This window comes from Lacerta agilis, chromosome 2, assembly GCF_009819535.1.
Source record: "Lacerta agilis isolate rLacAgi1 chromosome 2, rLacAgi1.pri, whole genome shotgun sequence".
Taxonomy (NCBI): domain Eukaryota; kingdom Metazoa; phylum Chordata; class Lepidosauria; order Squamata; family Lacertidae; genus Lacerta; species Lacerta agilis.
This window is the reverse complement of record NC_046313.1, coordinates 102,081,607-102,093,648: the sequence shown is the minus strand read 5'-3', so window position 1 is coordinate 102,093,648 and position 12,042 is coordinate 102,081,607. Positions and strand designations below refer to the sequence as shown.

The 12,042-nt window shown below is 50.6% G+C and overlaps 1 protein-coding gene across 2 annotated transcripts in view; it reads right to left on the bottom strand.

Annotated features, from left to right (window-relative positions):
• Positions 1-2,280: 2,280 nt before the first annotated feature.
• The window catches only part of LHFPL4 (LHFPL tetraspan subfamily member 4), a 48,796-nt gene continuing 39,034 nt past the window's right edge, over positions 2,281-12,042 (bottom strand). The window contains exons 2-4 of one of the 2 annotated variants that reach the window (XM_033141424.1): positions 9,360-9,596; positions 4,517-4,533; positions 2,281-3,039 (exon numbers count right to left, since the gene is read on the bottom strand). In XM_033141424.1, coding sequence (XP_032997315.1) covers positions 3,031-3,039; positions 4,517-4,533; positions 9,360-9,596 — 263 coding nt within the window. In that variant the 3' untranslated portion in view covers positions 2,281-3,030. The remainder of the gene's footprint in view (positions 3,040-4,516; positions 4,534-9,359; positions 9,597-12,042) is intronic. The other variant, XM_033141425.1, reaches the window with a different exon arrangement.

Here is a 12,042-nt window from a genome sequence, read left to right as displayed (position 1 = left end):
CAGAGGCTTGTCCTCGGGTGAGCCAGCCAGTTCCTTTGGCACTTCTGTATAACCCGCAATACTCGGTGGCTGGTTATCGGTGCACTTGAGCATAACAGGATGTAACAGCACAACCCTTTCGGTTCCCGTGTTGGCAATATTTGAGTGGCCTCTTAAGTGTTAATTATTTGGCAAACATAGTGACATGACCATGCTACGTCGTGCGCTACATCTCCCACACTGGTGAATCTTCCCTCGGTTTCTTATTGTGTTTCCCACAGTGATTTGTTTAAAACTCTTGTTTTAATTTTTAGCGGCTTGGTGGGGCGCATCCAGTTGAGCACATGGGTGCTGGAGTGGTTAACCCTTTCCTCTGGTGTCATTTTTCTGATGAACATCAACACCCCCCCCCCATGAAAGCTGCAATTTACCTATAGGAAAGGGGGTAAAAGGCATTTCCCCCAGCGGGACAAAAAACACCTTTGGAGGGAGGAATTGTCACCAGGAAAACAGTATTGGGAAAAGAGTTAGCCGTCCACTAGAGCCACAGTCCCAACTGGTTTCGATCCTGGTTGCTATTAAATAGCTGGAGATCCATTCACAGGCCTCCTGCTGTCCTTTCCTCATCCTCATCCTCATCCTCACCCTCACCCCCAGGCCCTGGCCCTTCATGACCCACCAGCTTTTTGAGCCCATGCACTCCTTCCCACATGCTCTTTTCGCTTGTTTCCAACTGGGTCCTTCATGCCACTAATTCGGCCCTACCATTAGGCAAGGTGATGCGGCCTTCCCCAAGCAGCAGATCTTGGGAGCACCATTACAGGGCAGACAAATAGTCAATTGTTTTATCTTTTCTACTACTGTGCAGGATGCCATTTGGATTTTCTTAAGCCCTCCCTCTAGGTGTTTTTTTAAAAATCCAGCCTCCTTTTCTTCTCGCCTTCTTCTTTTCTTGGCCCTCTCTGGCTCTGCCCAGTGCAGATTCTTTCTGCTTCTTCAGGCCCTTGGTTCTTTGTGAGGAGAAGAAGAAGAAGAGTTTGGATTTGATATCCCGCTTTATCACTACCTGAAGGAGTCTCCAAGCGGCTAACATTCTCCTTTCCCTTCCTCCCCCACAACAAACACTCTTGTGAGGTGAGTGGGGCTGAGAGACTTCAGAGAAGTGTGACTAGCCCAAGGTCACCCAGCAGCTGCATGGGTGGAGGAGCGGAGACACGAACCCGGTTCCCCAGATTACGAGTCTGCCGCTCTTAACCACTACACCAAACTGGCTCACTCTAAGCTCTAAGCTCGCTTCACGGTCGTAAAGGCTCCTTATAACGTCAATAGCTGATGCTGGTGGGCTGTGTGAAAGGAAGGGCCGGGGGGGGGAGCTTTTGCACAGGCTGAAATGGCGCGTCCCTCTGTGACGCCACCCAGGGACCCCTCTTTGGCGCGAGGCAAGGTTCGGCTTTGCCCTGCTCTCTGCAGGTCCCTCTTCCTGGTAGGTTTGAGGCCTAGCCCTGCCCTTCCGCTACAGCTAGCGAGAGGCATGGAGGTGCGTTTTATAGTTCTTCAATGGCTGCGCCGGACAGGGCAAAAATAGCTGCACCGGTGGAACTACCTCTCTATTCAGCTCAAACCGCGGGGACTGGGTTAGCTGCTACACTGCTGTCTGGATGGTGGGGGGCACAGTTTGTCCGAACGTCTAAGAAGACCCATTTCTTTCCTAGTCTTCAGCTGCCACAGAGAGCGGGGGGGGGGGAATGTGAATGGAGGATCACAGTTCTGGTGGGGAGGGCGTTGCGAGGTTGTTTGCCGACATTTGCCTCTCGCGATTACAACGCAGAATACCATACCAGAGCGGGGTGGGGTGGTGGTGGGGTTTGGGCACTAATTCCCGGAGCCAGAAAATTCCTCCTGCCTATGGGGTTATATCCCGAGTTAGTGGGGCTGGAATTCTGCTCTGACCCACTTCCTGCTTTGCCTCGGCCTCCCGAGTTGTAATACTGGTTCCAGCCAGGGAAGTAAAGCATTGCCCCCCCCCTCCCCATCCCAAGCAGACACCATGTTCGAGGAAAATGCTATTTGGCACGAACCTCGGAACGCAACTGGCAAGGTGCCGACCCTGCTGGCAAGCGAGAGGGAAGTTTTGCTTCCCACCGTTGCTGCCTCTTGCTGCGACCCCCTTCCGCCGCTCGCTCTCCAGGCCCAAGGGTTACATTCAGTGTTAAGAGGAGTCACCCTACAGGTGTTGTCGCACCCCACGGCGGCAGCCGGAGAGAGAAGCCAGCTAGCCAAACCCTATTCCCCCCCCCACTCCACCCCAGTCCCCCCTTCGTGGTACGGCTGCATTACCTGGGCAGGATGAGTGGAGAATGCAAAAGTTTTCTGGTGGCTGAAATCCCCAAAGGGAACGGGGTGGGGATTCGGGCTCACCTTACCCTGTTCAGAGACAATTTAAATTTACATGTAAAAGTATCAAATGGGCCAGTCTCAGGCGCCGGGCGGCCCCGCGTGTGGGCCGGAGGGCGGGCAAAGTTGCTGAAAGGTTAAAAATGGAGAAAGACTTGGCAAGGAGGTGGCCCTGGCAGAGTCTGTTGCAGCGGTAGCGTCTTGGCACCAGTTCTTGTTTGGTTCTCGGGAAGGAGGGTAGCGGGAAACGCCCTGGAAGCTTTTCCTGGAAAGGCTGGGATCCCTTTGAAAAGAGCGTGTTAAAAAGTCCCAAGGGCGTCACTTCTTTGAAACACCAGGTCGGAGTGTGTGCATCGCCTCGTCCCCCAATGTGGTAGGTTTGGGGTAAGGGTTGGGGTACCGGTGTCACACTCTCCTCCATCGGCAGCCAATCAGCAGAGGGGGCAGCGGCCAAAGCTGGCAAATCATGAGGGATGGACGTGTCTCCGGAAGTGGCACGCAGGTGAGGTCTGCAGATTCTGAGGCTTCGAGTTGGACGTTTCCCCCCCATTGGCAGCAGCGAAGGAAAGGCAGTGAGGGAGGTGGGGAGGGAGGAGGAAGGATGAGAGAGTTCAATCCAGATACCAATGAGAGAAGGGCCCTCCTGCCTCTTCTACATTATATCCTCTGCGGAGGAGAAAACACAAGAGTGTCACAAATATAAACAAGACTGCACAAAAGCTGGCATTAGGAGCGCTGTATGTACTCTTGTTTGGGGCAGGCGGTGGTGGCAGCGGTGGAGAGAACAGCTAAAATTCTGCATCCAACATAAGCCAAAACCCTGCATCCAGGAATGCTGAATTCTGTGGATAGTACCTTATGTGAATTGACAGCTGCTAGATTTCCTGCCATTTGCAGGGAGGGGTTAGGACAGGGGTCCCCAAACTAAGGACCGGGGGCCGGATGCGGCCCAATCGCCTTCTCAATCCAGCCCACGGACGGTCCGGGAATCAGCGTGTTTTTACATGAGAAGAAAGTGTGTTCTTTTATTTAAAATGCATCTCTGGGTTATTTGTGGGGCCTGCCTGGTGTTTTTACATGAGTAGAATGTGTGCTTTTATTTAAAATTGTTGTTTGTGGGGCATAGGAATTCGTTCATTTCCCCCCCCCCCCAAAAAAAATATAGTCTAAAAAGGAGACAGTTTACCAAAAACGATAAAAGAACCGTGTTGAGGACAAAGGAAGTCAACTGAAAAAGAAGAATTGAAATATGGGGTGATTTATATATATATATATATATATATGAATGACTATCTCTTAGGTATAAGTTTTCATACGTTATCATGTTTTATTTGTACTTTTTTGTTTTGTTTTACCTGTATGTCTTCTTGTTGTTTCTCTTTTGATTCTGTATTATTATCATGTTCAGTTTGACAAGTGTGTTTGTATGTGTTGTAAATAAACTCAGTAATTTTTATTTTATTTTTTTAAAGCTCTGGGTAACTTCAGCATTCCCCCAGCGGCTGTCGTTGGGCCAGAACTGGACTTCTCGGCCTCCGTGAAAACCATGGGGTTGTCTCAGACGGTCTGTGGTCCAAACTATCAGGCCTGGTGTAGTCCTTACCCCAAGTGACATGAGAGGTGGACTGAAAGTAAGAAAGGCACAATGCACTTGCCTGCTGCGTTTGGCCCATTGCATGATGAAGTTTGGAAACAGCAGTTCCCCATTCTCACAGGGGCTGGCCTGGCCTGGCAACAATGACTGGAGATGTCTGAGTTTGAAGTGTTGGGAGCCATAAACTGCAGTGATGCAGCGCCATGACCCTCCTGGGCTGGTTCACATCCTGAGCACTGTATGTGTGCAGATAGTCAGGGGAACGGGCTTGCAACAACACAAAGAGCCCACGAATCTGCCTACTTGTAACTCCCATTTCCCCAGACAGAGGAGAGGGGTAGACAGGTGAGACAGCATGGAACATAAATGTGTGTCCGTACACTCAACTCTCGCACACTCACTCTCATTCTCTTAAGACAAAAAGTGAGGTAGTCTCCTCCTAACACAGTACAGATATGTGGACAGGGACATGACAGAACTAGGCTAGGCCTCCACTAACAGGTGTAGCACAGACCAGGCCACGAGGCCACACCGACACAAAGAACTTACCGCAGTGCCAACAAAATCTGTTGAAAATATAAAAAGAGAAGGTTAGGGTTGAGCTCTGGCTTCCAGGGGTTCCCTAGCAGACTTATTTCCTCACTCAAAAGCTTCCTTGGCTGCTCTGATTGCCTCGTGGGGTGTGATGGTGCAAATGTCACAAGAAGCACCCCTTGGATGCTCTGTGACTTTCAGCCTAATCATGGACTATAAGTGTTCAGAAACAGGCACCATTAAGTTCAATGGGATTTTCAGTTTATTATTTTTATTACTACTACTACTACTACTACCACCACCACTCTGTTTTAAATAATTATGCATTTAGTGTTTTAGTGTTGCAGCTTTCTGTTTTTGTTTTATTACTTATTATTAAGATTGCAGTCATAGCTCGGGTTACGAACGCTGCGGGTTGCGTGTTTTCGGGTTGCGGACCGCGCCGAACCCGGAAGTACCGGAACGGGTTACTTCCGGGTTTTGGCGCTCGGGCAAGCACAGAAACGCCGAATTGTGTCACAGGTGTGCGCAGACGCGGCGCTTCGGGCTGCGAACGTGCCTCCTGCACGGATCACGTTCGCAACCCGAGGTATGACTGTAATTTCATTTTTCATTTGGGAATACTTTTCTGGCAGAGCCTTTATTTTGCTCTACAACTCCAACATGGAAGTGTGCAGCTATTCCTTAAAAAAAAAAAAAAGTGCAGGTAGAGAACAGAAAGGACATCACCTGACAAAGGTTGCCAGCTCTTGCAAGCTCTGCCTTTAAAAGCCACTTGATCTGCTGGAGAAGCAGCCCTGCAAATTATCGCTGACTTATTGCTGATAAACGCCTGGGGAATAAGAAGTCAGCTGCAAAGCTAGCAAAGAAGGAAAGGATACGAGGCTGCTAAATTTGAGTTGGGAAAGGGTTAATGTGACTATAATGTGGCTTATTCATCCCTTGTTTGAAAAAGACCTGGGGAAGGTAATTGTTCTTGGGGAGCCTGTCACTGTAGGGCCCACAGAGGACAGGGCAGAGGAGTGGCGGGTTGCTGCAGGATCTACTGACCTCAGGACAAGTGTGCACAAGGAATATTTTGTTTTATCTCTCTGTGCATCAACAAAAAGCAAGGATTTGCTTGGCTCGCGGTTCCCTCCCAGCATCACTGACTGCTGCTCAAGCACTTGGGTTCCGGCTGGCGAGACTGCCTTGTCTTGATTCGAACAGATGGACCAAGCCCGGAGGCCAGGAGATTTATTATGATTAATTACATTTCCAATTAGGCACCTTCGGTTTCCCTGGCTCCCACCCAAGCCTTGGCAAGGCCAGGGGAAGCAGAAGGTGGCTGCTGTTTTCCCTCCATGGCCTAAAGGACACAGAGTGGCAGTGGCAGAACCATGGAGTTTGAATGCACCTTGGTCCAAAAGTGGAGGGTTGGAAAGCTGATTTAAAGAGCACAAATGGTCTCTCTCTGTGTGAGAGAGAGATCCTAAGCCTGTATATAGGGATGGGAAAGTCAGACAATTTCAGTTTCTCTCCGTTTCTCAATTTTCTCTTGTCTTAATTCAGATCTCACATTTCCACATCAGTTTGTTATATCTATAAATCAGATTTAGGTTTCATGAGGCCCTAAGCTACTAAAGGTAACGGGGCCCTTTATATGTCCAGCTGTCCTTTGTCAACAACAAATTGTCACTGGTTTTTTTGTGTTGACTATATGCGATATGGTAATTTATGGACCTAATAGGCATCTAAAGCCATTTGCCACCATTGCTGTACGTAGGTTTTATTTTATTTGTTTTTTATCTTATATTTTGGAAATGTACATCCAGTTTTTTCCCCCTTTAAATTTTTTTTGGGGGCCCCCCAAGAGAGTGTGGCCCTAAGCTATAGCTTGTTTAGCATATACGTAAATCTGGCACTGATATAAACACAGTCGTACCTTGGATCCCGAACGCCTTGCGACTCAAACGTTTTGGCTCCCAAATGCCGCAAACCCGGAACCGAGTCGTTCGGTTTGCAAACGTTCTTTGGAAGCCAAACATCTGGCTCTGCTCGCGCGGCTTCCGATTGAGTGCAAGAAGCTCCTGCAGCCGATTGGAAGCCACGCTCCTTGGTTGTCGAACCGTTTTTGGAAGTGGAACGGACTTCCGGAAGGGATCCCGTTCGGCAACCGAGGTACGACTGTAACGAAAGCTCAAAAGCATTTTATCAGGGGTTTTTCCTAATACACAGGTTTGTATACCATTTTACAAACGTGCACACATTTTTGCAAAGCGTTTTCGCCTCATAATGCTTATCTAAAAGGTTGTTTTCAGGAATATGTGCATTTTATGCATGCTTGACATTTTTGTAAACGTAATGCTGCACTTTCTCTTGCCATTCCAGCCCTTGGGAAGTAGGAGCAACATTGGATGAAAATGAAAGTTAGTCTGGCCTTCATCATGAAGGTGTGAGTGTGTGTATATCAGGTATAGGCAAACTTGGCCCTCCAGATGTTTTGGGACTACAACTCCCATCATCCCTAGCTAACAGGACCAGTGGCCAGGGATGGTGGGAGTTGTAGTCCCAAAACATCTGGAGGGCCGAGTTTGCTTATACCTGGTGTATATAATCAGGTGTGGGGAGCCTTTGATGCTCCACAGGTCGCTGAACTACAACTCCCACCATCCCTGAACACTGGCCATATTTGCAGTGGCTCAGCATCATTTGGAGGGCCAAAGGTTTCCAAAATCTGGTATATATAATGTACTGTTTCTGTTTTGTGTAAGAAGTATTTCACTTACTGAAGGCACAGCTTTAATCTGCTATATGCACCCAATAAAAACCTGCAACACAGTTCTCTGATCTGAACAGATTGCGCATACTAAACAAACATGCCTCTGGCTTCCTCCATTGTAGGTCTCCTTCTGCTTATGGGGAGGGGCAATGAGGGGTGCAGCACCTGAAGCCCACCCCCTTGCTAGTGTGTATTGGGTGGGTTCTCTTCAGACCACCCCGCTGGCTTTTGAGATTCCGCAAACTACCCCTGGCTGTCTTCAGAATTATCTACAGCCATGGGAGGCAGAAAGGTGTTACTTAAAAAATTAGTAAAATTCTCGGCATGCTGAATTCAGTGCAGTGCTGTCAAGTATCCCGTTTCCCCCGGGATTCTCCCTTATTTCAAGCAGTTTCCCGCTGCTCTCCCTTATTTTTTATTTCCCTTAAATTTCCCGTTTTTAATGGAAGCAGCTCGTCCCCTGCTGGCCAGGGACTGGGTGGGAAGACCTCGCCTACTTGGAGAGAAAAGCCTCAGCCCTCAAAGCAAGTGGGAGCCATTTCCCGTGCTTACGGGGGGGGGGTGTATTCCTCCCCCTGCACCAGCCCCTATCCGTTGCCGCCGAGCCCCTCAGCCGGCCAATAGGGTTAGCTGGCAGGCGGAGCCTGGCTGCCTTTGAGCAGCTGCTGCTTCCTTTCCTGTATTGATGGGATCAGACAAGAAGACGATGGGGCTCCATCGCGCGGAGCACATGGCTGCCCTCCTCTTTGCTGGCTGCCCTCCTATTTGCTCCGCTCCGAGCCCGAGCCCACTTGGAGTTTACATTGCTGCTCCGCCCACTTTTTCCTTCTGGCTCCACCCACCACTGATATGTGACTGTCCCCAGGATAGGTGAGACTGCTGATCCCTTATTTTCAAATCCGAAACTTGACAGCTATGATTCTGTGCTAGATATCAATTTGCAAACTTGCACAGAAAACGACACGCGACAACTTCTGCCCAACCTGATTAGGGAACCCTCGCGAGCACTGGGTTTCGCGAGATTGGTCTTGTGGCAGGGTGAGGAAGATGCCCTTCTTGGACCTGGGATGGAGAAGGTTTGTGCCCTTCCCCACCTTTTTGGACTGTGCTTCACCAGAGCATAAAGGCAAATCTAGAGAAGTTATTTCTCAGGGGAGGTAGGCTCTCTCCGGCTCAGGGCGGCCCAAATTTCATAGCAAGTGGGCCGCAAGAGTACTTCTACACACAACTTGTGGGTCGCACCCTGCCTTGTCACCCCCCCTCCTCCTAAAACCTGGGGAAGAAGAAGGAGGAGGAGGAGCAGGAGGAGGAGGAGGAGCTTGGATTTGATATCCTGCTTTATCACTACCCGAAGGAGTCTCAAAGCAGCTAACATTCTCCTTTCCCTTCCTCCCCCACAACAAACACTCTTGTGAGGTGAAAACAAAATCGAAAATTCTTTCTAGTAGCACCTTAGAGACCAACTGAGTTTGTTCCTGGTATGAGCTTTCGTGTGCATGCACACTTCTTCAGATAACACACGAAAGCTCATACCAGGAACAAACTCAGTTGGTCTCTAAGGTGCTACTAGAAAGAATTTTCGATTTTGTTTTGACTATGGCAGACCAACACGGCTACCCACCTGAATCTTGTGAGGTGAGTGGGGCTGAGAGACTTGTGGAATTTGCTGCCAAGGAGTGTGGTGGAGTCTCCTTCTTTGGAGGTCTTTAAGCGGAGGCTTGACAGCCATCTTTCAGGAATGCTTTGATGGTGTTTCCTGCTTGGCAGGGGGTTGGACTGGATGGCCCTTGTGGTCTCTTCCAACTCTATGATTCTATGACTTCAGAGAAGTGTGACTAGCCCAAGGTCACCCAGCAGCTGCATGTGGAGGAGCGGAGGCGCGAACCCGGTTCACCAGATTATGAGTCTACAGCTGTTAACCACTACACCACACTGGCTCTCTGGAAGCACTAACTATGCTTTGGGAAGGAGGCAGGAGGACTCTGGGACCCTTTCAGAGCCCTCACACCTCCTTTCCAAAGCTCTACCTTCATGGCTTCATGGCTTGAGGGAGACAAGCAGAAGCTCTGCTGCATCACAGAGGGGCACGGCACTCACCTTTGTTCTCTGTTTTGAGCTCCTCGTGAAGCAGGTCGTTCTGCCGGTTGCCGAGGACAAAGGCCAGGAAGGAGAGGATGAGGGCATTCAAGATGCCAATGATGGCTAGGATGTAAGCCCAGCGCACGGAGCAGTCGCCCAGCGAGTACTTGCCCGTCTTCTCCCCACACATGTCCCTGACGGTCTCTGAATCCCAGCCATCTGGGAATATCATGCAGCCCAGCACCAGGCAGAGAGCTGGATGGAACAAAGAAATAAACAGGGGTGGGGGAAGGCATGTGGTTAACACAACAGGGCTGAAATCAATTGCTCTGCTTTGCAGCCTGGGAAGGAGCCGGCAAGACGTATAATGGGTATATACTGGTAGGCTTCCCCCGCAGACTATGTTCCATGGGGTTCGGCGCTTACCCAGGTTTGGTTCCCTTCCTTACAAGGAGGTCGCTAGAGGCTTTTTCAGCATTTTGCGACATTTGTGTTTATTTGCAAATATACAGGCTGCGCATATGCAGCTGAAACACTCCCAACAGACAACCGCAGTTCACTGCTCCCACATCAGATCTCTAGCAGGAGGGCGAGGCAGAGCCCAGAGGAAGTTCTCTGCTCATCTCTTTCTCAGAATCATTCCTTGTTATGTAGGTGCAAGGAAGGCATCCTCCTTAGTTGTAAGGGTTGCACAGACAGAGGCCCTTTCCTAGTCGTCCTGGACCATTTACCTGTTGTTTTCATGACAAAGGAGATACGGTATTTCGCAGCTTTGCCAAGGGACTACCAAGACAGGCTCCTGTCCAGCCTTTCAGGCTCCGACTCCCACAACAATATTTTGTTCTATATAAATTCTCAAGCTCTCTTACATAACCCAAATTCTGCACCAAACAGAGACCAAATAGTATCTGCAACTTGCACTGCTATATTATGCACTTTTAAGTTTGTCATGCATGTATGCATCCATTCTGCCTAATGCTAGGGGGCGGTGGGAGAGCGGTGCCAGGACCTCTGACCACTGAAAGCCTTAAGGTAAAGGTAAAGGGACCCCTGACCAGGCCCGTCTTAGAGGGATCCGCCGCCCCCAGCTGGCCGCCCCTCGGGAGGGGGGGGTGGGCGAGCGGGGGATGAGGGGCGTGTCGTTGGAGCAGGCGCTCGCGCGCCGGCGGGCGGAGGATGAGGGACGGGCGGATGGGCGCTCGCACACCGGTGGGCGGGCGGGCGGGCGGGCTGCAAGTCGGCCGCCCTCGCCTCCCAGAGCCCCAGCTGGAGTGCTGGAAGGTCGCGCAAAGCCCCGCGCTGCTCCAGCGCTCCAGCTGGGGCTCCGGGAGGCGAGGGCCGGCGGCTTACAGCCCGCCCACCGGCGCGTGAGTGCCCGCCTGCCCGTGGGGGCGGGGGCGGGTTGGGGAGGGGGAGCCCGGTATGCCGGCGGGCTCGCGGGGGCGCCCCTGGGGTGCCCAGCGCCCTGGCGCGCCGCGCCACCGGCCTCTATGGATGAGACGGCTCTGCCCCTGACCATCAGGTCCAGTTGTGTCCGACTCTGGGGCTGTGGCGCTATAGGCTGAGGGAGCCGGCGTTTGTCCGCAGCCAGCTTCCGGGTCATGCGACCAGCATGACTAAGCCGCTTCTGGCGAACCACAGCAGCGCACAGAAACGTTGTTTACCTTCCCGCTGGAGCGGTCCCTATTTATCTACTTGCACTTTGACGTGCTTTCGAACTGCTAGGTGGGCAGGAGCTGGGACCGAGCAACGGGAGCTCACCCCGTGGCAGGTATTCGAACCACCGACCTTCTGATCAGCAAGCCCTAGACTCTGTGGTTTAACCCACAGCGCCAACCGGGTCCCATACTGAAAGCCTTACTCAGCTGCTATCCAAGGGCTCAGGCATTGCTCACATGTTTTCAGGTTCTATCCTTACATCCATAAGGTCTAGAAAGTTTTTTTTTTTTTTTTTTAAGACGGAGGCTAAGCTTCTCAGGATGTCGTTGTGCTGTAGGATATACATAAAAGCCTTAGCGTTCGTGGAAAAATGTATGATGAAAGACTGTTTAACAGGATATATTGAAAGGGGATAGGTCGATAGTCTCCTAATATTTAAAAGGGTTCCGGAAAGGAGGTGTGGCTTGGACCCTCTCCACCAAGACCAGCCCAAGAGAAAAATCCTTTTTAACTATAGGAAGGCAGGTTTAGAGTAAACACCAGGAGAAAGTGGCTGGTGACAAGATAGGTTCTCCTTCCTTGGATTGCTGTTGCATTTCTGAAGAACGAAATGAAGCTGGACCTACACTCGAAGCAGACCCCACTTTCCCCATAGAAACCCTCTTGTATGGCGATGAACCACGGTTACTCATTTGCAAAGGAAATGCACTCTCTGTGTGCTTAGGGGCACTTCGTTTTTAATTACAATCTGCAGATTGCTACCAGCGGCCCTGATCTTGGTGGATCGCAGGAGAAAAGGTGGGATGATTTGCATAGGCATCTGTCAAGAGATGCTGCAGGTACTGTATAGAATATTCTGTCTCCCGGACCACGCTTTTGTCTGCATAATCTGCTTTGCCTGTTTCCGCTGAGTGGGATCCTACAGCCAGAGGCCTCCCCCCCCCCTGCATGACAGCAGCCAAAGAGTTCCTTTTTGTTCATTCATATCAAGGTGCTTGATTGACTCTTATTTTCAGCAGTCGGTCGTGGGGTTGAGGATAAA